General features: G+C 37.1%; 1 protein-coding gene across 4 annotated transcripts in view; it reads left to right on the top strand.

Moving 5' to 3' along the window:
• Nucleotides 1-1,315: 1,315 nt before the first annotated feature.
• The window catches only part of DMTF1 (cyclin D binding myb like transcription factor 1), a 45,712-nt gene continuing 20,298 nt past the window's right edge, over nucleotides 1,316-26,729 (top strand). Inside the window, exons 1-8 of one of the 4 annotated variants that reach the window (XM_047752927.1) lie at nucleotides 1,329-1,472; nucleotides 3,259-3,396; nucleotides 11,334-11,453; nucleotides 12,892-13,008; nucleotides 15,151-15,273; nucleotides 20,191-20,285; nucleotides 23,352-23,466; nucleotides 24,518-24,594. In XM_047752927.1, the coding sequence (XP_047608883.1) occupies nucleotides 12,900-13,008; nucleotides 15,151-15,273; nucleotides 20,191-20,285; nucleotides 23,352-23,466; nucleotides 24,518-24,594 (519 nt within the window). In that variant the 5' untranslated portion in view covers nucleotides 1,329-1,472; nucleotides 3,259-3,396; nucleotides 11,334-11,453; nucleotides 12,892-12,899. Of the gene's footprint in view, nucleotides 1,473-3,258; nucleotides 3,397-11,333; nucleotides 11,454-12,891; nucleotides 13,009-15,150; nucleotides 15,274-17,192; nucleotides 17,505-20,190; nucleotides 20,286-23,351; nucleotides 23,467-24,517; nucleotides 24,595-26,729 lie in introns of those variants that run through there. The other 3 variants (XM_047752928.1, XM_047752929.1, XM_047752930.1) reach the window with 3 other exon arrangements.

The following is a 26,729-nucleotide window of genomic DNA, read 5'->3' as shown; positions in this document are numbered from 1 at the left end:
ACTGTCTTCCAAAGTGTCCATACCATTGTGTAGTCCCTTTATCAACGAATGAGAGTTCCTATTGTTCCACAGCCTCATCTGCACTTGGTGTAGTCAGTGTTGTGAATTTTGGCTACCCTAAATGGTGTGCGATGTTATCTCATTTTACATTCCTTTTTGTGAAATGCAACATTTATCAGTGAGAAAATTACCCCGAAGAACAGGTAATATGTACTACTGGTGAAAACTATATAATTTGGCTTAAAATCTAAACAAATATTGTGCCGTTTGCTTGTCTTCCCCTTTCTTCGATGAGTTAATGTCACTTCCACAAAGTCTTTCAGCTACATTTTGAATTCGAAAGAAATCAAGGTTGCATAACACAATTTTTTTAAAAAAGCCAAAAGAGAGGAAAAGAAATCACTAGGCATTATTAACATCCAAGATGTGCATATTCCCATGTTGCCTTCACTTTACGACTGATGCTGAATTCATTCCCATTGCGACAATGTATTGCGAGCCTACACACAGTTGTAGGATGCAAGAACATGTGTCAACTGTAATTTTTAAACTCCTGACATCCCAGTAGCGAAAGAGAAGCAGCGTAAAATAAACCACGTTTAAAAACAAGTAAACTGAGGTCAGAATCATAAAGAGTTGTAACAGGGTTCTGACCACTAAACCTTCCGAACTCTTTCAAAACAAAAATCTTTGCAGGGGTTCTCCGGAAGCTTAAAAACTCCCTAGGGGTGGGGCCGAGTATCGGGTTTGCCTGGAAATCTCTCCAGGTAACTGAAGCGCAGCCAGAGCAAAAAAGCAGTGCTTTACAAGGCCTGCCGTGCGCTACAAAGTAGCATCTTCCTAACCTCAGAGAGGATACATTTCACCCAGAATTGCATCACATGACCAATAGGTAACATGTCTACGCGCCTACAGCAAGGCTGACCAAGTGAGAAAACCCAGACACACAAATCTCAGCTTCTATCTGCACTCAGACCCGGCTCGAAAGACGTTCCACACCGCGGCTCCCTCAGCCAAGAGCCCCAAGGTAATAAAGAAAATCAGCTAGCGGGACCAACCGGCCCTGAGCTAGGACGACCACAGTTGCGGCCAAAAAGGCTCTCCTTCATAGTATTAGCAACGGCATGATCAGTACCGAGATTTCCTAAGAGAAGAGGAAAACAGCAGACCATAAACAAATCCCATTCAGAGGGGGACTGAAGCTCCAATGACCAGGAATCTTTTTCGCGCTCCAACTTGGCCGGAAGTGACGTAAGCGTCAGGCGCGCAGAGCCGCCCCTAGAGAGAGGAGGCCGGGCGGGGGAGCGTGCGGGGGCTGGGGGAGTGGCGCGGCCGTAGCTCCGTTTCCGGTGGCTCGTAGCGCTCGCTCACTCCAGCTGCAGCCACTCTTGCCCGTGGCTGCTTCCTCCATCCTGGTATTTTTTGGAGCCTCCATCCTGGTTCTTCCAAAGTGCCCGGACCCAAAACAGGAAGTAAGTGCGATGGAACCTTCAGGTCCCAACCGCCGCTAGGGCCGCTCCGCCCAGTGGAGCCTGTCCGGCCCCCTTGCTTCCCGCCTGCTCCCGCCGGCCGGCGCCAGCTGCCGGCGTCGGGGCACCGCGGGCGGGGTCGGAGATGGGCCTTCGTGACGCTGAAGCTGCCGTCCCGCACGCTCAGGCCAGGGCCTCCCTCTCGGGGCCGGGCCTGCGGCGATGGCGTGGGCTACAGAGCAGGGTAGCGAGCGGCCGCCGAGCCACAGCTAGCAATCGGCGGGGGCGGAAAATGGCGGCGGTTTCGGAGGAGCTAAATGGCGCCGGGACCCCTGGGGGTGGGGTGGGCCGAGAGCTTAGGCTGGAGACTCGGGCCTGGGATGGCGGAGATTAAGGAAGCTCTCCTTGCTTTCTCGAAGAGTTCTTGTTTAATTTTAATATTTTCGTTAGCTTTTCGGTTTAATTATATCACCCAGTGAAGGAGAGGTGGGCTTGGATGGAATGGAGAGAGTTGGGGCGGGTCTCGCCCTACTCCACCCCGTTTTTTTTCCTTTTACCTTGTTTGCGTCTTTGACTCTTCTCCCATTTTTTTGAGGTTCACTCTCGCTCACTTATTCGTGGCCCAGGCCGAGGGGATCGTTGTTGCCGGACAAACCTTCTCTGTCAGCCTGAGTCTCTTTTTGAAGGGAAAGACGGGCTGGAGTGCTGGGAGACAGACCTAGCCCGGCAGAGACCAGAAAAATGCGATTGCAAACTAGGAATTGTATTTTGCCTAGTTCCAAAGAAATTTTTTTTAATTTTAATCTTCTTCATCCTTTAGAGTTTGAGAATCTTTTCAGGGAAACTACAACATAGATTTGAAAATAAAAGTGGCCAAGTGCCGTTCTCTGCAGTTGAATGATACAGCATGTGTTTTTGTAATAAAAACAATTGGATGTAGATAAGGAGGGGTGATAAATCTCTGAAATATAGGTCAGGACTTTCTTTCTCTGATTGATCAATGTGTGGTTGCTTTTCTCGTAACTTGATTCATCTTCATGTATCTTCTTTCCGACAGTAGGTGAGGCTTCTCTTTGGGCTATTTAACAAAATGCGTGTTCTGTAGGATTACTGTCTAATATTCAGTATGTTACGCTTAGAACAACACCATTTGGAACTATTTTATCTTTTACTGATTTTTGCCTTTATTTTGAATTCGTGAAAGACAACCGTTTATAGCTTTTAAGCTGTAGTTTAAAATAATTCTTCCTTTGTGTTGAAAGTTTTATCAACAGAAAAACTATTTTTCAGTGAAAGATTTTCAGTTTTTTTCGTTACTTCAGATTTTTTTCCTTTGAGCTGATTTTAAATTTATGTTTCAAATAACTTATTATTACTGCATTTATTATTCACTTATTTAGTAATTTACTACTCCTTAAATATTTAGACTATGGTAATAATACACCAAGAACAGCTTTTTGCTCTGATGGTGTAGTGGTAGTAAGATTATGTTTATTAGGTTGAGATTTAGTAGTTAAGGTTTAGAATAAATTAAGGTTTACATTCCTTAGTGTTGCAGAAATTGTCAGACTGTTAGAGTAAAATCTGGTATGAGAATAAAGATTTTTCCCTTCATTCACAAGGGACAAATACTAGCTTGATCCTTCCTGGAAAAAAAAATTACCTGTTATTTAAGAAGATAAATACATTTCGTGTTTCATGATAATCTTTATATTTTAACTCCCATATACTAGTACTTTTATGTGCCACCAAACAAGCTAATTTTTTTTTTTTTTTTTTACTATTTTAGTTGATAGGCTCACCCCAAAATATGCTTTTTGGGACTGATCTAGAACCTGCATATTCTGCGTGAATCTTTATTTGATTGCATTTGAGCTAGATGGTGGAGCCAAAATGCTATTGCCCTGTCTTCATCAACAGTTAATCAGTAAGTACTGGGCATTGCGTACTTACATAGAACTTTAAGTCCATCCTTTGAGCAGTTAATATGAATAAATATATGCTATATAAACATTTTTCTCTAGGTATTCAGGTTTTAGAAGTATTTTGAGGGGAAGCAATCACAAAAGAGTGTTGGTTAGGATTTGAGCTTTGAAGGCAGCATGACTGGGAAATGAAAGGTAGGTGCCCTCTTAGTCTTCTTCCTTTCCTTTTTAAAGCTCTCTTGTTTTCACAGGCTTCTTTTTTTTTTTTTTTTTTTTGTTAGATGGACACAATTTAATCTCATTTACCCCACGTAGGGAGAGAGAAGTATATTTGTAAGATTAGGTAAATGTTACCAGTTAACAGTGAAGTAAAAAGAACAAAACTAGTCCTTACCTTTCCCTAATGTTCATCTTTCTACTCACTTTAACTCTCCAACATCTACAGACCCTAATTTTTATTAATGTTGTAATAAACTTTGATGTCCTGAAAATAACATCTCATTATTTTAAACAGTTGGTTTTTTCATGCTTCATTAAGTACATTGGCTTAAGTTAACCCTTGTGAGGATGAAAAGATAATGTGAAATAAGTGTCCCTAGGGATTTACAACCTGGCACATAGATATTCAAATAGGAGGGGGTTGGGAAGTGTGTTTTGTTGTAAAGACATCAAAACAATAAAGATTAGGAAGAGTTCCACTTGTTTTAGTATTATAGATAGAGGCTAACACAGAGATGTTAGCCTGCCTTCTCAAGATGGAGTTTTCTTTTTTAGTAGTTTTCTCTCACCACCATCATTTTTAGTAGTTTTCCCCCCATATAAAAGTATTCCTTAGAAATTCTAAATGCTTTTGCGAATTCGGCTTCAAAGCCTTTTCTTGTCATCAAATGATATGAAATGACCTAAGAATGTGATACACTTATTGCCTAGGGCCTTAAATATAAAATACAGATAGTTATCAAATGTATATGGCATTTGTTTACATATCATTTCTTCACTTTTTTTCCTTTTGTGAGGAGCATTCTTGTAATAGAAATCAGAAGTAGGTCTTGTTTCTGTTTTGATTCTGTAAAGGTAAATGATAAACTTAAAGAAGGAACCTATTTATCATGTCTTTTTTTTTTTCAATTTGTAGAAAGATCCCATCCCATGACTGGGTACCAGAAAGAAGTTGTCATGACAGCCCTTTATGAGCAATTTAATTGTGGTTTTTTGGGTCTGGTTTGGTGACTGTGCGTGTTTGTTTTAACCTTATCCCTTTTTTTTTTTTTTTTTCTAGCTCTCATTTTAGTTGTGTGCAGTGTCATCAGGCCATTGACTGACCATCAGGTGTAAGGCAGCAAAAGAAATATTCATTAGGCTTATTTAGTGTCTATGTTTATTTTAGTATTTGTTGAGGAAGTGTAGTTTAAAAATCAGTGTGCATCAGAGGACTATAATGAAGAACTTACAGTCTTTAAAGAACCCTTTAAAGAACTTCTGATGATGCCTTACATAAAGGGCTCAGTTTTGAATGGATGAAATCTTAAAATGTAGTCAGATACATATTATATAGCTCTTAAGTCATGCACTGGGTGAGAAATGGCCTTTTTGCTTTTTAATAAGCACTATGGTTACATGCCAAACCAGGTATGAAATGCTGTACCTCGAAATGAAACATACTACCAAGTAATTTTTCTGCTCTAATAACATTGTTTTTAATAATTGGTAATTGAAATCAACATCTGAAACAGTTAAAGTCTATTATAATGAGCACCATTAATGTCTTTATTGGTGTTTTATGGTCATGTTATCTTTCAACCAAGCCAGAATTATTGTTAGGTGCCTTGATTCGGTAAACTTTTTGTTCGTTTATAGCTCTGCTTCTCAAACTTATCCACAAAGTTACACAGAAGAACAAATTCCCAGGGACCTGGGAGCGTAGTCCAAAGCACTCAACCTCAAGTGTGAATTGTCCCCATTCTTTTCCTTAATAAAATCAATATTCAAGATGTTATTCTGTGGCTTTGTCTGTTTTCTGACACCCATTTATATACCCATGTTAAGGATGTAGGAGTCTCCTGTTTCCTTCTACTATGATAATTCTATTTTAGGAGGTCCCCCCTTGGCTCAGTGAGTTAAGAACCTGATGTTATCTCTCTGATGATATGGGTTTGATCCCTGGCTTCACTCAGTGGATTAAGGATCCAGCATTCCCTGAAGCTGCAGCGTAGGTCGCTGATGTGTCTGGAATCTGGTGTGCCTGTGGTGTAGGCTGGTAGCTGCTGCTCCGATTTGACCCTTAGGCTGGGAACTTAAGTATATAGTGGGTGCAGCCATAAAAACTTTTAAAAATTTAAATAAATACATAAAAAGGGAAAAGTATATATTATAGAACAGAATCACTTTGCTGTTCACTGAAACTAACATAACATTGTAAATCAACTATAATTTTTAAAAATAACATGAAGACAACCTAAAGAATGAAGGAAAATATTTGTCTATCAAATATATGAAAAGGGATTTCTATCCAGAATGTGTTAAAACTCTTAGACCTCAACAATAAAAGACTATCCAATTAAGAATGGAAAATAAAAATATTTTAAAACATATCTTTTGAATTCTTCACTATTTGTTACTAAGCAAATCTTATAAGCATTTCCTAAGGCATTGGTTATATACCACCTAAGGTGTGGGGGCCAACATCGAGACTATAATATCAAGACCTTGGCAACAAAAATGTTCAGCAATAGGTTAGTGGTTAGATAAGTTTAAATACTATATATCCATTTGAGATGCTATGGAAGAATAGTAATGATAGAAAATGCTCTCCATAAAGTGCAAAAAATTATAAAAGGTGAGACTGATCTCAGCATGTTGATACATGGCTAAAATACTTGGAGGGCCACAGGGACGAGGAATATGAGTAATTTTCTTATATTGGGGAAGGAGAAAAGACATCTGAAAACTGAATGGGTCCTTACTCCCTTACTGAATTATGCCAGAAACTTCACCTCAGCTAGTGCTTCTCAATCTTTGACTTATTCAGTAAAATGGATGCTGTACTTTCTATAGCATGCTTGATTTCCTCTTAATAAAAGTATAATACTGAATGTTTTTCATGCTATGTAGTCTCTCCTTTCAATGTGAAATCATAGCGCTAAGCATAAAGGGTAGCAAATGGTGGCTCATCACTCCTGATTGAATCTACCTTTCCTCACTTGTACTGTGCTTGGGAACTGGTACAAATTTATCTACAGAACCAGTCCCAAAACTGGGAAGAAATCCCAAAATGCCACTTGGTGTGATCTAATTTTTAGAAGATTATGACAATTGCCTGGTAAATTTAAAATTTTGTAGATTCATTTGATGGAAATACCAGTCTAAGATAATCCATTGAATAATAACCTCACATCAGCACTGGAATGGAAGTGGCATGAAGGACTCAATGCTTTAAATTCTGTGTAACAGATCTAAGAGTAGTGGGGTTTTGGTTCTACATTGAGTAGAATGATTTTGTTCCTTGAGAACCATAAATGTAAACAAATACATTTCTCATTTAAATGTGAGTATAAGTACTCTGTAGTGTTTGGTATCACATTTCCGTGTATTTTTGTGGGGGCGGGGGGTTGTTGGCCACACCTGCAGCATTTAGACATTCCCAGGCCAGGGAACCAGACCTGTGCCATGGCAGTGACAGTGCTAGATCCTTTTTTTTTTTTTAAGGGTCGCACCTGTGGCATATGGAAGTTTCTAGGGATCAAATTGGAGATGGAGCTGAAGGCCTATACTACAGCCACAGCAAAATCGGATCCAAGCCATGTCTGTGACCTACACCACAGCTCACTGCAATGCTGGCTCCTTAACCCACTTGATTGTGGCTAGGGATCGAACCCGCATCCTCAGGTTCATTATCACCGAGCCATAATGAGAACTCCATGCCAGATCCTTAACTGCTAGGTCACCAGGAAACTCCTTGGGTATTCTTTTGTTGATTTTATCAGGGTATTTATCCACCGAATGATAGAAACATGCCAAAATACCATTTCACCAGTTAAAATGGCTGTTAAAACTTTTTTCCTTTTATGTTCTCATTTCTAGTGACTAAAAAGAATAGTACATATGGTGTAATCCATTTTAGAGATGAAGGAAAGATCTAAATCAGTTGATGATGTATATTTGCCCTAAAGGGAACCAGAAATTTGATGTTAAGAGTTGTAGATCTTGATGTATTTCCCTGATAAACCAAATGTGCAATAGAATTAGAAGTTAAGCATAGTTTCATATGTAATGGATTACAATACAAGGCACTGAAATACTCAGCTTTTGATTCATTCAACATTTTCTCAGTTACTCTAATAGTCATATTAGAATAAAGATGCACTCTTTGAAAAACAGCTGTCTTGACCCTACTGTGGCGAGAATCTCCTCACTTTGCTTACCTTGAAACCTGCACCTCAGAAAAGACCTATTTTGAATTACCTTCCATACTTCCAATTCATCATTTATCCTCTCAGCAGTATTTGACACAATCAGCTATTTCATCTGTTCCTTGAAGAACACTCTTTGTGCCTCTTAAATAACATTCCTTATTTTTCCTCTTGGCTGGTTCTTCTCCTTTCCTTGTGTGTACATTGTTTGACTTCTCCAGAACTCTGCTATCTTCTCCAGACTTCTCTAGGTGATGTTATTTTTTAAAAAATTTAAATGCTACTAACTCAAATTTGTAGGTCTAAACCTTGCCTCTTGAATTCCATCTTCCAACTAGCAATTTGACATCTTCATTTCGGTGCCTTATGTCTTAATTTGTTAATAATAACAGTAATAAAAAGTATTTAATGAAATATAATTTAGTGACCCCAAACTCAGCTCTTCAAGCCAAAAGCCTAGGAATCATCTTGAAGTAGCTCCCCCTCTTAATCTCCTTTTGGCAAATCCTGTCAATGCTGCCTCCAAAATAAATCCTCTATTTAGGCTACTTAGATTTCTGCCACCTTTTCCAAATGGCAGTCATACTTTGGACAACTACTTGTCTCCATGACTTAGTGCCTACTCTTTTCTTCATATTGCAGTCTGAGCGATCTTTTAAAAATATAAATTATATTTATCTGTTTAAAACAGTCTCAAGATTTGTAAGTCTTTGTGAGATGTGCCCCTCCTCCAGCTGGACATGCTTCTTTCTCTAGCCTTAAATTCACCTACTCTTCCTCTTTCTCAGAAGCCTCTGCCATAAGTGGCCTTTTTTATTCCGCTCCCACCAGGCCAGGTCAGGTCCTACCTTATGGGGTTTGCTGTTAATCTGTTGCTTGCAGTCACATAATTGCAGTGAGTGGTATCTTTCTTTCATCGTGCTGTTGAAGCAGTGTAAAGTCACCATTAAGGTATAGTTCAGTATTTGTAGTATGATACTATTTCTATAAAAAGCATATGTAGCAGGGAGGGATATACTGATTTATAAATGTGTAAAATAGCTGAAAGAAGAGATGAGAAATAACAGCATTGTTTACTTCCAGGAGGGGACTGGGAGAGTGGGAACCTAGAGTGGAAAGTAGACTTCACTTTTACCTTGTGAATTTTGAACCATGTAAACTATAAAAAGTAAATTAAAAATAAAGCTAGGCAAGTTTCTTAAATACTAATGAATACAGACCATATTACTGTAGTTACAAGAGGGGTGGAAACCCCAGGAAAATGAATCAGGAGCTTATCTCTTGAAGTTAAAAAAAAAAAAAAAAAAAGAGGTAGCCACTATATCCTAATGCCTAGAGAGTGCCCGGCACTTGTAGGCATGTGATGTATATTTGTTGATTTGAACACAATTGCTTTTTTGTAAAGCAGCATAGAACCATTTATTTATCTCTTAACATGAATTACCAAAACTTTTTAAAATGAACCTAGATTCCTTATTTAAAGCTAGTACACTGCATGGGCTCACTTCTAACCAATATAGGTTGTCATGAATGAAATACTCTCTCAAGAGATTATCGTACTGTGAAGTAAGTCAGACACAGAAACACAAATCTCATGATATTGTTTGTGTGTGGGATCTGAAAAAAATGATACAAATGAACTCACAAACTCAGAAAACAAATTTTTAGTTACCAAAGGGGAGGAGAGGCGGGATAAACTAAAGAGTTTAGGATTAACATATACATACTACCATATATAAAATAAATAACCAACAAGGACCTACTCTGTAGCACAGGGGACTATACTCAATATCTTGTAATGACCGGTAATGGAAGAACATGTAAAAAAAAGAATGTGTGGGTGTGTGTGTGTGTGTATAACTGTATCACTGCTGTACACCTGAAACTAACACAACATTGTATAAGTCAACTCTAAAATTTTTAATAAGACTGAAATACTTTAATCTGGCTATTTCAGACTTTTTCCTTGTACTTTTACCTCACCATCTCTTCTCAGATCCACCTTTATTTTTTTCTTAAAGTTTTAGGTAGTTTCTTAAAGTTTAGTTTGGGTCCTGAGGTAACATTCATAAAATGCTAAACCAGTAACCATTTTGCACCTGTTGAGTGAGCAGTTCTGCTAGTTTTTGCTTTTTTTGGGGGGGGGGGGGGTTGCTTGTTTCTTTTTAAGTAAAAATATTGGCAAGGTTACCAGGAGCGGAATTTACACCTCAGTGGTTGGAATATAAATTTGTATATCCTTTTCTAGAAAATAGACTGCAGTGAGATTTAATGGTTTGTCACATTCTTTGACCTAATAGTTTTCAATACTATTATTTAAGGAACCAGAGTATATGAATGTTTATTTCAGTGTTTTAAAGAAATGAAAAATTGGGAATAAAGTAAATGTCCAGTGATAAGCTAATTATCAGATAATGTTATGGTTTTTATGCCGTGTAAGTTTTAAACGACACAGAAAACTTCAGTTACCTACCTAGCTTGGTTTCCTTCACATTTTTCAATATGAATGAACTCTAAAAAGCAGGATATAAAATTACTTCTACAGTATAGTCTCATACACACACAAACATACACATCAAAGAGAGCGAACATTACCATTTCATTTCTCCATCTCCTGCAGTAGGTATTACTTTACAAATCGGCTTTTAAAAGCATTTTTAATGGCTTCAGAAATGAGAACATGAAATGTAATAACTGACTGGATGTTTTTCTAGCATGATCTGTAGCTGTATCACTGCAGACTAGCTTATGTATAGTAATTCTCAAAGATACCCATCCTGGAGATGAGTTCCATTTAGAATAGTGCGAAAATTAGATTTCATCATTGGTTTTTGCTGAAACATCCCCTTGAACCTCAAATCCTACTGTATTTTTAAATTTTTGGTTGATCATTTGGGATGAAGATGAGACGCCTACTGAAAGAAATCTTTAAAAATCAGTATTTCTGGTTTTGTTGAGTTTCGCATTACATTCAAAAGCAAGCTTATTATTTATTTTTTCTGGCCTTACTGTTTAGGATTTTTTTTTTTATCTCACAGATCCCTAGGCAGACTTGTTAACAGATATTTTATACTTTTTAGTGGTTTAAGATGATATATATGGTACCACATATAAAGAGAGATGTTAACTAAGAAAAAACATAGTTACTGTCAATATTTTATGGTACCGTTGGTTGGTACACCCTAGGTCATGTTACAGGTACCCAGGCCTGTAGTTCAGTGAACGACTAGGGTAGTTCAACATACTTTTTCTGAGAGAGTTGGACTGCCAGATGAGGGACAACTTTGGTTGAGAAACTGCCTATAAACTAACTTAGTAGGTATAGAATCTGTCATCATTTCTACCCTTCATTGGAGAATACTTTTAGAGACTGATTTCCCAAATGTCTGCTTAAAGAAGAATTCTGGAGTTGTCCTTCCTCTTCTAGTTGAGACATCACAGAGGCTTGAAGCTAGATTATCATCAGCATACAGCTAACACAGTTGTTTGTTCTTAGTAAGCCTTACTGTGTAATGCTATTACTTTTTCAGGGTGTTGCAGAGGTAGGATGGGTGAGAAACAATCTGGATAACATGAAAGTGATGCTGGTGGCTAAGAGAAAGCGACTTGATTCTGTGGGAAGGGCTATAGCTGATCCATCTGTTTTCTAGGTAAGCATTCCTTTGACCCAGGGATTTCACCTCATGATTTGCAAATTTTATTCATAACTAGATTATGATCTCCATTTATCTTTAACTTGGGGATGGCATCTTTACTGTTTCAAAATGAATGATATCCATTTAAAACAGTAATTTGTATAATAATGAGTCACTAGATCTTCACCATGTAAATGTTAATAGTTCTTAAGTTTTTCTGCCAAGGGAAAATGCATTTGTGTAAATGGCAAATAAATGAACAGACTAATCTTGTATAGAGGAACCAAACAAATATTTGAGTGATTAACTTAATACACATCAAGGCTTATGTCCTCTGTATTATTTAGTTGGTAAAAAGTATTTAGACAAAACCAAAATTGAGTATTGAGGCAAGAACTTCATTGAATATTATAGGGTAAGCCCAAAGACCTCAACCAGGCCATTGATTACAACTCAGTGCATGTCCCCATCAACCATGAAATACTGTACACTAAGACACTGATCATTCATTCTGTCTGAACAAAAGGAGAATAATATATGTGTAAAATAGCAGGTAAAGGTGCTTTAAGCAAAATCAGTTCTCCATTTCCAAAGAAGGCCTAATAGCTCCATATCTGTTAGGAAAGTAGTTTGGTCAATGACGGATGTATATATTTGTTCAATATTATGAAAAAAACAGCAGAAAGAATTACTTAGTATTTCTAGTGTTCAGATAATAATAGAGCATAAGTATTTGGTTTAAAAAAACATTTTTTTTTTCTTTTTAGGGCCACACTTGTGGCATATGGAAGTTCCCAGGCTAGAGGTTGAATTAGAGCCGCAGCTGTCAGTCTATACCACAGCCACAGCCACGTGGGATCTGAGCTGCATCTGTAGCCTATACCTCAGCTTATGGCAATGCCGGATCCTTAACCCACAGAGTGAGGCCAGGGATCAAACCCACATCCTCATGGATACTAGTTGGGTTCTTAACCTGCTAAGCCACAGTGGGAACTCTGAGCTTAAGTACTTGTAAAAAATATTTTAGAGAAGTAATTCTTAGATTAAAAGTTTCGGGAGATTTTCTAGAGAATCAGAAGTTAAACACCTATTTGACTAGATTAACAAAGTTGCCAATAAAAAATAACTACAAAGTGGTGAGAGTTTTTGCCAGTTTGACAGCTTGGAACAGTTTCTATTCCATTGAATGTGATAAAAAAAAAAAAATCTCTTAGAAAAGTAAGTTAATTAATCATAGCAGTCAGATTCTTAGAGATTACAACTAATTCCAAATAATGGGTATAAACTTTTGAAGAACAAGTATTGAAACCTGAACCATCATTGCAGTTTCACATAAAGAATGCTATAGGCAGATACAAATTGGGTGGGTTTGGGGGGAGGTTTGAGGGGCTACTTTATGTTCATATTTGGAAATGATTTTTTAAATCCTAATCTGAAATCTGTTTCTGTACAGATTTGAGTATGAGCACAGTTGAAGAGGATTCTGACACAGTAACAGTAGAAACTGTGAACTCTGTGACCTTGACTCGGGACACGGACGGGAACCTCATTCTTCATTGCCCTCAGAATGGTAGGAGAACTTATTGACATATAATTTGTGAATCTTTTTCAGTTTCTGGATTTCATCCTTTGGCCCTAATTACTCAGACAGTTTAGACTAGGATGGTAGGAAAAGAGGTTATCTCTTGGATAACCTTAATTCCTATTTTCATTTTTATATTTAAAAAAATTTTTTTTTTGGCCACACCTGCAGCATATGGAAGTTCCCAGGCCAGGGACTGAATCTGAACCTTTTGTCATAGCTGCAGCAATGCTGGATCCTCCCAACCCACTGTGCCAGGCGGGGGATCAAACCTGCACCTCCACAGCAATCTGAGGCACTGCAGTCAGGCTCTTAACCCACTGCACCACAGTGGGAACTCCTACTTTTGAGTATTTTTTAAATTTACCATAAGTTTAACTTTTATGAATATCATAACTCTTTTACAAGTAGAATCTGTTGAGGTCCTAAAGATGTATTAACTATATTAAATCTCCTCTTTGATATCATTTGGTGCCAGCAGTACATATTATGCATTAGAAAATGTAGAAGCTTGTGGGGATATAGCTCAGTGGTAGAGCATGCTCTGCATGTATGAGTTCCTGGGTTTGATCCCCAGCATCTCCACTTTAGCTAAACTTTGGCAGAGGAGTCCCAACTAATTCATAGATAGTGGAGCCTTTTGGAGTTAGGTGTATTGAATTTCTCTAAGGGTCTTCCACTCAATAAAAATTACGAATCTAATGTAAAAAAAGAAAAAAAAGAAAAGAAAACAGAGATAATCCTGCCAATGAGCACAGAAGAACATGTTTTTCACTAGAACCTGTGTTAGAAAATTCTACACGACTATTTGAATAGGATTTAATATGATCATCTGTAATGAATTAAGATTCCACAGCCTTGCGGCTTGTGGTTTTGTTATTACTCTATTTCTTATTTATTTTGCTTTTTTGTTCCACCTAGGTACTGGTCTTCTCTTTTCACTCAATGCTTAATCCCTGAGTTATTTCATATTTTGGTTGTAACTACTACTTAGCTATTAAAGTGATTTAAACTTCTCTCTTTATTCTGAATTTTGAGTTTCCCATAAGCACCTTAAATTTCACATGTCTCAAACTGAATTCTTCCACAAAATTAGCAAACCCTGTTCAATTTCATTACTCAGTGTCCTAGATCATAAACATGGGTAGGAATAAATCCATTTCTCATCTCTCACATTTATTCCATCATGCAGACTTGGTGATGGTATTACATTTCTTGAATCCATTCCTTCCTCTCTGTCTCAGGTCCCCCTTTCTTAGTTCAGCTTCTCACTTCTCACCTTGATAGCCTTTTAGCCATTAGTCTTTTAACCTGCTGATGACAGTGGTGGTGATACTCAATAGTATAGAAAGGGATTTTTTGCTTATTCGTTTTTAAGTTTCCCATGGCTTTTAAAATATAATTCACATTCTTCATTTGGCATATAGGCCTTTCATCATCTCAGCTTTCCTTCCGGTCTCCTTTTCTACCACATTTTGTATGTCTGTGATCCAGCAGTTCACAACTATTTTTATTTTCCTAACATACTTCAAGCTTTTTATAACTCAGTGTTATTGTATATATCATTCCTACTGCCAGTTAATTATCGTTTTCCCCAGGTTCAGTTTCTTCTTGAAGTTCAAGACACCTTTTCTAAGAAACCTCCCTTCAATTCCATTCTAAGTTAAATGCCTCTCTTCTGATATAACAGCCATTTATTCCACCTTCATAGTTTTTAGTACACCATTTTGAAATTGTTAGTTTAATCGTCTCCTCCACTATAGTGTGAGCTCCTTGATAGGGTGTCTGTCTTGCAATCAGCAGAGGCCAAGCATTCAGTAAATATTTGTGAGTGAACTGAATAACCAACCTTTGTCTTTTCATGTGAAATATTTGGAAAGCCAGGTAGTAACAGCACAAAAGTGTGATGTTTTAAAAAAGCGACACCTGTTTGAAATACCCTGCCCTAAGAATAGGAGCTTACCTACTACAGTAGGTGTAGAGAGGGCAGTGAGCCCCACTTGCGCAACTTGGTTGAGTTAACTTAGCAAATCAGAAAGTTGTTTTACAGTCATTACCTGTTGAAGATTAAGTTATCTCCTTATTGATTTGAAGATTTTGAGATTTTTGTTTTTTATTTTGTTTTATTAGAAGCTGATGAAATAGACTCAGAAGATAGTACTGAACCTCCACATAAAAGGCTTTGTCTGTCTTCTGAGGATGATCAAAGTATTGATGATTCCACTCCTTGCATATCAGTTGTTGCACTTCCACGTAAGTCACTGTGTATTAAGAACATAGAGTTTCCTTTTGAATCAAAATTTAGACTGCAAGAGATTAAATTGGCATTTCAAGGTATACTTGGACCCATTATTTTTCTTATTTAATTAAAAAAAAAAAAACTCTTTTTAGCCAACACTTAATGAGTGCTTATTTATGTGCCAGGCATGTCTCTAAATATTTTACATATATTGCCTTATTTAATCTTCTCAACTTTTTTTAATTGACCCCCCAATCTTTTTAAACATTTTTTCATAATCATGCTCTCCCCCATGAAATTATATCACATATATACTGCTGTTGTTCTCTTCTTTAATGTACTGTATGTATCTCATTGCTTAATAAGAAGAGTAAGAGTTTTTTCACCTCCTCTCCCAAGAAGCACATTTGCCCTCATTGAGAAAGGATGCTCTAGAGTAGATTTTTTTGTCCCTAGTTATAAACAAGAAACCTAAAGCACAGAGATGTATAAGGTCATAACCAGGCATTCTGGTTCTTGTAGTTTATGCTCTCATGTGGTATATGGCTAAACGAAAGTTAGAAGAAGCCTGATAAATTTATTCTCACTAAAAAAGTTCTTAAAATGTTTATATTCCAAGATGTTTTAGAGTAGACTGGATTCCAAGGAGGTGTGGTATTTTGGGTGGAATTCTCTTGGTGAAAGACTACAATACACCAACTGTAATGTTAACTTATATTTCTGATTTGTTTAGAAATATAAGAATCATGTTGACCTTTGGTAGCCCTACATAGCTGGAGTAGATATCTTAGTCCTTGTCAATGGGGTTGGGGCCACGGGCTGTCGGTGGCACTTCGCACAAAGGAGGGTCTTGCCATATCCAAGAACTTTTATTTTACACTCAGCATCAAGCAAGATCACATCAGCATCCAATGATAAAAAATTAAGAGTAGGTTTTCATTGTGGAAAATCATGTCTTCATAAGTAGATATATACTCTATATTTGGAGTTAATTGCTCATTGAACTAAGCAGGAAAAAAACCCATAATTATCTAAGTTTACTCTGAGACTTTATTGAAAAATGGTATTAATGTTAGTAATTACATCTGCTTCTAGTTGTAGCATTTACTAAGTACTTCTAATTAAATGATCTTTCCTTCTAATGGTGATTCGCATGATTTTTAAAACTCTTTCCTAATTTGATTATCATTGTATTATGATTCAGTTTTAAAACTTGATTGGCCCATCTGTACAGATAAACATTTTCCTGTATAAACATTTTCTAATCTGAGATTTTTTTAAATTCAGACATAATTGACATGTCACATTATATTAGTGTCAAGTGTACTACATAATGATTCTGTAGATGTATATATTGTGAAGTGATCAGCAGAATTTGTCTAGTAACATCTTCTACCACACAGTTACAATTTTTTTTCTTGTGATAAGAACTTTTAAGTTCTACTTTCTTAGCCACTTTCAAATACGCAGTTTGGTATTCTTAACTATGTCATTGTACTGAATGTTACATCCTCAGGATATAATAAAATAAAAATATTTAAATAAGCCAGAATTTTTTTTTTTTTTATGTCTTTTCTAAGGCCACACCCATGGCATATGGAGGTTCCCAGGCTAGGGGTCTAATCAGAGCTGTGGCCTGTGCCACAGCCACAGCAACTCTGAGATACGAGCTGTGTCTGTGATCTACACCACAGCTCATGGCAACGCCAGATCCCTAACCCACTGAGCGAGGCCAGGGATCAAACCCGCAACCTCATGGTTCCTAGTTGGATTCGTTAACCACTGCACCATGGCAGGAACTCCCCAGAATTTTTTATTATGGTGATACAAATTATGACTGGTTAATAAATCAATTAACCAAATCAGGTTAAAGTAGAATGCCTTGAACATTATCATACTATACTTGATATTTTGTTCTGTTTTATAATGTTAGACTGAATCCTTCATACTCTCATTCACTTCACTGGGTAAGACAGTGTCAATGTGTGACATAAAAGCACATGAGCTGCTTGATGTTGAATCATAGCATCACCATGCAAGAAGGATATTCTGGAACCTCATTTACAGTAAGACTGAATTTATGAAAAGCAGCTTGAAGGTCCCTGGATTTGTAAGAAGTATGCTGATAAAATCAACCTGGAAAAGTTTCTGCATTAAAAAAGTCATATAAAAGCATGAAGTCCTATATCCATCACCATTTGTGAATGATTAAATAGGCAAGTCCTTTATGCTAGACTTCATGGAGGTGAATATTAGTTTTAAAATTTAAATATTCAGGGTTTTTTTAATGTGCTTTATAAAACTGATAAAATTATCTATTTGAGCCTTAAAGGTTCTCTTAACTCTCATGTTAATCAGTGTAGACCACTTACCATTTCTCTGTCATCTACAACCACATTTACTCCATTACTTGTTCATGGTTATAACTCTTGGTGATTATTCATTTAGATGATTGTTGCAGTTACTGAGCCTCTGATTCCTTTTGTTCTTCACACTCCCTCGTTTGTCACTCCCATCACCACTCTCACCATTACAAATTAACTGCAGTCCATTTGCAATCTACTTCAGACTTTGTTTTCCTACCACTAATTCCTATCTTTCTAGCTTACTTCCTCTAATGCTTTTGCAATCCTTTGCCCCACTGGGACCCACTGACCTTACCACTTTTAGATTATTCTTTCTTTACTTGTATTCTTTTTTCCTCTTTACTGGGTTTCCATTTTCATGGTGAATCATTATCACTGTTTTGAATTTACCCTCAAACCTTTTTTTTTTTCTCCCCTCACCTCATTGTTCTTTGATAAAACCACAACCCTAGTTCAGTCTGTCAGCCTATTTATGTCTGTACTCGTAACTGAGAGGGATTGGGGGAAAAGCACACAAGGATGCTGACTGGTATCACTTTAAATTTATGATCTTTAACTTGAAGCGGGCCCTCTATGTTGCCTACCAATCATACAGTACTAATCTGGTGTTCTTTCTCCCCCTCTGAGATGACTATTTCATACATCCTGAAACCTCCTGTACTTGCTCCACCTTTTTCATTTTCAACTGATATCCGTGCTTCCTACTTTACTGAAAAAACTTAATTGACCAGAAAATGAATTCTGTTAGTTTCCACTACTACAAGTACATACTCTCATGTGTATATGTCCATATATTCTGTCTTTTTCCCAGCCGAGGCCAGCCCTTCAGTGTGCTAGACCCCCCCTCCCTTTTGCCCACTCAAAGATGTTGTAGGAATTCTTTCCTTTCTGTTCTGAATCGCCAGTTTTCATTCGCTATGGATCATTCCTATCAGCGTTAACATACATACTGTAATTTCTTTTTTAAAATAAAAAGTCCTATTAGCCCACTTTAGGCTCCCATCCATTTTCTTTCCTTCCCTTTAGATCCAAGTAAAGAATTGCCTGTACTTGCCTCCATTTCTTCCCTTGTTCCTTAAACCCACTCTGGTCTTTCACCTCTGTCAGTACACCAAAACTGCTCTGCCCAGGGCTCCTTTTTCTTGCTAAATCCAATGGTGATTTTTTTGTCTCTGTCTTACTTGACCTGCCCACAATTTTACACAATTTTTATCACCCCCTTCTCCCTGAAACACTTTGTAACTTGGCTTCCGAAGAACACATTTCTCTAATTTTTTTACTTCTCTGTTCCTTCTTAGTCACTTAAGCTGACTTGTCCATGTCTCCCCAAACTCTAAATGTGGAGTGCCCCAGGACTCAGTTCTTACGTTGCTTCTGTTTTTGTTTTGTTTTGTTTTGTTTTTTTACTCACTCTCTGGAATTCATGGTTTTAAATTCTGCCTGTGGTGATGACTCCCAGATTTATTCCAGTCCAGACTTCTCTTAACAGTAGACGTTTAGTGAGTATCTGAACTAATATGTTTGAAACTGAGCTCTTGAAACTTCCTAAATTTTTAAACTTGCTTCTTCTAGTCTTCCCCATCTCATTAATGGCAGTTGCATTCTTTCAGTAGCTCAGATTAAAAAACAAACAAACAAAAACTTTAATACCATTCTTGACTTTGCATTTTCTTTCATATTTGGTATATCCACAAACCCCGTTGGCTCTACCATCAAAATATATCCACAGTTTGAACCACCTCTCATCATCCTCAGTTGCCTTCACTCTAGTGCCAGCCACTGACCTCTTTTGTCTAGATTATTTAATTTGCTTCTTCCTGATCTCTCTCCAGCCCATGCTGCCCTTCAGGCTCTTTTCCCCATCGCAGCCAGAGTGATTGTTAAACTAAAAATCACTTTGTATCACTCCTCTACTCTGAATTTTCCAGTGGCCACCTCATCTGAAAGCCAAAGTCTTTACAGTATCCTTCGAGTCCCCATGCATTGTTTTGTTTGGGCTGCTCTGGCCACACTGTCCTCCTTGCTGTTCTATGAACAGTCTACATATGCTCTTATCTCAGAGCCTTTGCACTTGGCTTTCCATCTGCTTGAAATGCTTTTCCTCAAGATAGCAACATGATTAGCTCCCTTCCTCGATTTGTTCCAAATCCTGGTTACATTTCCTGGCCTCCCATCTAAAATTTCCAACACTTCTCCACTCCCAATACATGTCCTTTCATGCTCTATTATTTTCTCCTTAATACTTTTCCAACATAATACTGTCTTCATTTTGTGTCTTCTCCTCTAGACTATAAGTGCCATGAAGGCAGAATTTTTGGTTATTTGCCTAATGTTGTCTTCCCATCAACCTGAGCAATACCTAGTATATATTAGATACACAATAGTTATTTGTCAAGCAAATATATGGATGTGTATGTGTGTATACACACACACATATTTATGGATATATAGGCAAGGAGCGTGTTAAGAAATTAGATAATCACATACATATTCCTTGGGTGTTTTTCTAAAATAATTAGGACATGCCATTATTATTCTGGAATTGAACTGTTCTTTTTCTCCAAGTTTCAGAGAATGATCAGAGCTTTGAGGTGACCATGACTGCAACCACAGAGGTGGCAGATGATGAGATTACTGAGGGAACTGTGACACAGATCCAGGTACAGTAAGTCTTTTTACTGGCTGCCAGAAGAGTATCTTTTACACATACCTTAAGTGATAAAATGATGAGAATGTGTTTTCTCCGACAGAGTAGCAACCACAAAGTGGAGGTAAGACTTACTCATTCATACTTGTAGTCCGCACATATCTGAGTCTCAAAATTTTATAAGCGAAGATAGAATTTTAAAATTCATTCCCTGTAGAGTGGCTCATGTCTTTTGAAACAGATGATACACGTGCATTCTGTATCTACTTGAAGTGATCTTATTTGAGCTGTTAAATGACTTTAAATTTTATCTCTCAGTTATGTGAGATATTGAGTGAGATATAAAACTTTTTAAGTTTTACACAGCACTTATCTGTAGTGACTGACTTAGAAAAGCTCCATGTGTTCTCTGCTCTTATGTGAATGAAGGCTAGTCATTTCACATAGATTTTAATTATAACAGTTGTAGTTATGGTGATTCCTTTTGGTGCCTGTCTCATAAGTTATTTCTACCAAAAGTAATCAGAATTCTTTCCTCTCTTCAGTACTTACAGCTTCAATCTATTTTACTTGTCAGTTTATCTCTGGCTGATTGTCCTTTTCAGTAGCTTGTCCTTCTGCTTCATCTCTTCCTATACTAAAATATTTTAAAGTAGTAACCAGAGATATCGCACCATTATTTTATTTTTCTTACTGAAGCATCACAATGACTACTCTTCAGCTAAAAAGTAAAATAGTTACAAGTTGATAAGTAACATCAGGGACTAAGGACATCTTAGGTAGGTGCACTGTGAACCCCTTGTAGTGGGGAGCTTCACAGTGGTTCTAGAATGACGGATTTCCAGAAAAGCAAGTCTCTAATAGACTTCAAATAGCTTTGAGCCAGGCTAGAGAGCTCATAATCTGCCCTGCATTTTCAATGAGGATTTGGACAAATTTTTTCTAAACCCTCTGAAACAAGAGAGTAAATTCTTTCTTCAGAGTACGTCTTGTCAAATTCACTTCAGATTCACAGACTATGTAGTCTCCCTTCCATTATGTTTTTTCACATTAAAAATAACTGCGTGGTTTGGTTTACAGCCTAGTTATTATGAGGTAGAACATAATGCAGTGTTCGTTAGGCAAGTTACAGGGTTGTTTTGTTTGGATTATTTCTGAAGAGCTAATGAGTTACAATTTAACTTTAGCTTCTTGGTTTATTATGACTTTTTGTTTTGTTTTGTTTTTCACTTTTTAGGGCCATACCCACAGCACATGAAATTTCCCAGGCTAGGGGTCTGATTGGAACTACAGCTGCCAGCCTACACCATAGCCACAGCAATGCCAGATCTGAGCCATGTCTGCAACCTGCACCACAGCTCATGGCAACGCTGGACCCTTAACCCACTGAGGAAGACCAGGGATCAAACCCGTATCCTCATGGATAACTAGTTGGATTCGTTTCTGCTGAGCCACAACAGGAACTCCCTGTTATTATTATCCTCCCTTTTTAGTGGATGAAAAACTTATAATAATTTCTGATTTTTTAATAAGATTAATATTAGGAGTGAAAGTCAGCATAATTAAAAATTTTTAAATAGTGTGCTTTTTGCCATGTCATTTTGTGTCAAACTGGGTGTAGTTACCTCACATAGTTTAATAGTTAGTGCCCCTTTTCTTGTTCCAGTAATAGGACTAGCTTGAAAAATAATTATAAACTAAAAAACTTCCAATGTGTGTAATAGTTTGTGGTTGCAAGAGTTATTCAGTGAGTAGAAATGTTTATCTTTAGATAAATCATGTTTAACATTATATGGTTTAATAATTGTAAATCTTCTTCAGGAAAATTTGAGCCATAAGGCATTAAGTTTTTGCCTAAAGACAACAATTAATCAGCGTGACAGGTTTATTCCTGAGATTCATAGAGTGGGCTTTGCTATATATCTAGACTTGCTTTGGGAATGGTAATTTTAACTAACTGATTAATAGAAGATGACCTCAGGAGATTTTCTACATTACTTTTCTTTAAAAATAGATATTATATGTATCAAGGTGTTTTGATAGCTCTATGTATTGCTCTTGACGAATAACTTCTTTGTCAAAACTTAGAAAATTGTGATCTTCAGAATGTAAGAGGCCTTGAATATCATCATCTAGTCTGTCTCAATTCTCAGCTTTATTAAGTCCTGTTGATTCTTTAAAAGAAAGAAATCTAAAGTATATGACACATGTATACAGGGTTATAAAATTTTTAATATTCCAGTGATTTCTAGCTTTTGCCCATGGATTTAAAAAACACTTTTATAAATACAGTATATTCTTTATCACAAGATGTAAAAATAAAGTAGATTGAAAATAGAGGCATGGCTTATCTCCTTCTTGTGCTTTGGCTGTTCACTGACAGCTTCTCTCTTTCCAAGTGAGATGAATTTCATTTCCTCTTGAAAGGAGAGATGCAGTTTCTCCTTACTCAAGAAACAGTTCAGTCTTTGTTAGGACCTCCAGAAAGTGCCATAGCTTAGTAGTTGATCCACTTCAGAGACCAAACTGGGTTGAGTGGTTACTAAGCTTGTGACTCTCCCCTTATCTTGATCTACCCATAATAGTCTGTTGCTAAATCTTCCTCACTTACACTCTAGGTCTCTTTAACCTAAGGCCACGTCTCTTAAAAACAGCTTTTTTCCTGCATAATTTGCTAGATTAGGTATGTCCTTGGTTGAAAATGTACCAGGTGGATAGTTGCATAAATATTCTGAAAGCCACTGAATTATATACTTTAAAGGGATTTTATGATTTGTGGATTATATGTCAATAAAGCTTTTTTTTTAAACACACTTCTTAATATATACTACTTCAATAATAAAAAGTAGTACCACACAGCTCTTTGAAAAGAAGGTATAAGGAAGGTAGGAATCAGCTTTAGAGATTGGCTAAAACAAAGTTGTGAGTAAACAATAAGGGGACCATGATTTTGTGATGATTTTTATATTACTATATTAAAGTTGTAATGCTTAACATTACAAAGATGAATCAGATTGGGTATTAAATCAAGCTACTACTTTTTTTGGTTTTTTTTTTTAATCACTTTTACCTTTTCAAGATTCTACAGAATGAGCAACTAGATGAAATATCTCCCTTGGGTAATGAGGAAGTTTCAGCCGTTAGCCAAGCCTGGTTTACAACTAAAGAAGATAAGGATTCTCTGACTAATAAAGGTAAGATATGCACTGAATTTTAGTGTCCAGTGGAAAAAATGGAGGTTAAAAAGAGCTTGCAGTCTGAGTTGGGGCTTCATAATTATGATTGAATAGACTAATTGAGTGCGCGAGTTGGCTCTGAATGAGACCATGAAACTGACATTTGTTTTTTAAGAATTGATCATTATTTCTCTCATATAAGGTTGGTTATACGCACAGTGGTGTCATTTAAAAGACAGTTCAAGAGTTCCAGCTATGGTGCAATGGATTGAGATCCTACTGTAGCAGCTTGGGTCACTGCAATGGCCTGAGTTTGATCTAGGCCTGGTGTGGTGGGTTGAAGTATCCGGCATTGCTGCAGCTGGGGCTCAGATTCAGTCCCTAGCTTGGGAACTTCCATATGCTATGAGGGGGGCGGTGGGGGTGAGGTGGGGGAATAAAAGACAATACAATTACTCCTTATGGGATTTGGAAGTCAAGCCTTTTCTAAGTTCTACTACTAATTTTGATCTTAGAGGCAGCTTAGAGGTTTAAAATAAGTGTTTATAGTTGATGCTGCTGTGTAGTATGTGTGATCGCTAGGAGCCACTGTGAAAAAGTAGGGGTTGTGTATATGCCACTCTGAAGTAAGGAAAGAAAAAAGTAAATTGATTATTTCAACCACTGTACTGTAAATACTCTTTAAGAATAAATTATTCAGTTGGTATCCAATATATTGTTTACCTTGTCCCAGAATCTTTTACACCTGTAGTTTTTTGCCCGTAAAATTTATTTTTCATTGGAGAAACTTTTGAAAAAGTTTTGAGCATGATTTGGCTTTATGTTTTTTATAAGTCTTTTTAGCAGTCCAATAAGAGATACAACTAATAGGAATTTTTTTTGAATGTTTTACTTATCATTATCTCTATTTAGTAGGGTCAGATATATTCTTTCTTAAAAACCAGAGGTTACAAAAGCAGCTTTACCTGGAAATTTTTCAGATTTCAGATGAATAAGAAATTAAATTAGTTACATTTTATTCCTCTCAAGGAATAACACTTTCTCTAACATTGCTTGCTTTCTTTTAAAGGCCATAAATGGAAGCAGGGGATGTGGTCCAAGGAAGAAATTGATATTTTGATGAACAATATTGAACGCTATTTGAAGGTATCTTAGGCATATTTTTTTGTTCCATTAATTTTTTCACTTCCAATTGCAAAAATATCAAAAAGCAGCATATTGTATATGGTACTTAATTAGGAGCTTTTCAGTAATTATGTAGTGGTTGATTGGCTAGTATGTTGTAACTAATAATTCTAAGGTATATGATTATAATACATTTTTAACACCTTTTGAGTTCTCAGTTTAAAATAGCTCTATTGCTTTAGTTAACACCCTGAAGCTAAGACAAAATTTTATAGCCTCTCAGGATCTAAAAGCCCTGTCTTTTCAAGTAGCCTATTAATTGGGGTTTTAAGTTTATGTTGTATAAAGCCTAAGATGTTCATCTTCTTTGAATAAGTTTATGACATCACCTAGTCCTTTTCTTTAAAAAAAAATTAGTTAATTTCCATGTTCAAGCTTATATGTCTTGACAGCTTAGTCATCCTCTTCATTAAATGTCTGTTGAAAATAGTGTTTTTAAAGCACTAGAGATATGAATTGCCTTAGTATAGTGTTTGCTTTTGAAAAGCCAACAGTGCATGAGGGAATGCTAGAACATGTGAAGAATGATACAGAGTTTTGTACTTGGTGAGTGATACCTGTGAATTCTGCATGGGAACAAAGAAGGAGGTTTTTCCTCAGGCAGTTATGAAAAATATTTGGAAAAATACTTAGCGGAGTCTTGAAGAAAGGGATAGGACCTAGGGTAGAATATGGCTAGAGGAAAGAGCATGAGTAAATGATGAGTACCAAAGATTCAGAGATCAAACCCAGAGCACATTAAAATAGCCCCTTTACTTGAAGCAAGATAATTAGCCTCTAGAACTTGTGGTTTAAAGTCCAGGCCAAAGAATTAGAATTCTGTCCTACAGAAAATGAGAAAAACTACTAACTTAAATAAGTGAGAGATCTTTGAAACAGATCTGTGCTCTTCTCAAGGAAATCTTTCCAGGGACTTGTGAATCATCCTGGTAATGGAGTTCAAATAGTGCATGATTGAAATGTAGACCATTAGCGTTGTTTGTGAATGGGAAGTGTACAGTGTTTATTTAACCATCCTCTAAATATCAACTTATTCATTCTCAGATTATTCATCCTCAGATATTGTCTAATATTTAGTTTGTTTATAATTTTTCACTGTTACAGATACACCACCGCCTAAAATGTCCACATTCATAAGCTTAATTTTAAGCCACACTCTTCCCAAGCTCCTCTTTATGAATTATAAAGAGTAAAGAACTTTAATTCTTTATTAGTGAAGAAAAGAGCCTTCCCACCAAGCTAATAATTGTTTCCAGAGAAACGGAAATAGAATGACCACTGAAATGTGTCTGGAAGTGTAGTAAAAGTTGTCCACTGGTCACATACACTTTCAGTTAAGTTTGGAAAAATGCCACAGGTTTAGATAAGGCAGTAATAGGTTGGTAAGAACATTGAATTTTGGAAATTAAGCTAGTTTCTATTCCAGGATTGGAGTAGATGATTTTTTAAGGACTCTTTCAACTTTATGATTAAAGGGCAACTTGATGATTAAGATCTTTTAGATAGAAACTTTTTTTTTGTCTTTTTTTGCCTTTTCTAGGGCTGCTCCCAAGGCATATGGAGGTTCCCAGGCTAGGGGTCTAATCAGAGCTGTGGCCACCGGCCTACACCAGAGCCACAGCAACTCGGGATCCAAGCTGCATTTGCAACCTACACCCCAACTCGTGGCAATGCCGGATCCTTAACCCACTGAGCAAGGCCAGGGATCAAACCCGAAACCTCACGGTTCCTAGTCAGATTCATTAACCACTGAGCCATGATGGGAACTCCTAGATAAAAACTTTCTATCTAAAGTTAATAAATCATGTGTGGTGTAGCGGGTTGAGGATCTGGTATTGCTACAATGGTTGCAGAGCTGCGGCACGGATTCAGTCCCTGGCCCAGAAAGTTCTATATATCACAGGCACAGCCAAAAAAAAAAGACCTTTTATTTATTTATTTTGTCTTTTATAGGGCCACACACATGGCATATGGAGGTTCCCAGGCTAGGGGTCGAATCTGAGCTGTAGCTGCAGGCCTGTGCCATAGCCACAGCAACACCAGATCCGAACCGCATCTGTGACCTACACCACAGCTCATGGCAACGCCGGATCCTT

This window comes from Phacochoerus africanus, chromosome 11, assembly GCF_016906955.1.
Source record: "Phacochoerus africanus isolate WHEZ1 chromosome 11, ROS_Pafr_v1, whole genome shotgun sequence".
NCBI classification, from domain to species: Eukaryota; Metazoa; Chordata; class Mammalia; order Artiodactyla; family Suidae; genus Phacochoerus; species Phacochoerus africanus.
The sequence above is the reverse complement of the archived record's forward strand: the minus strand, read 5'-3'. Positions and strand labels throughout refer to the sequence as shown.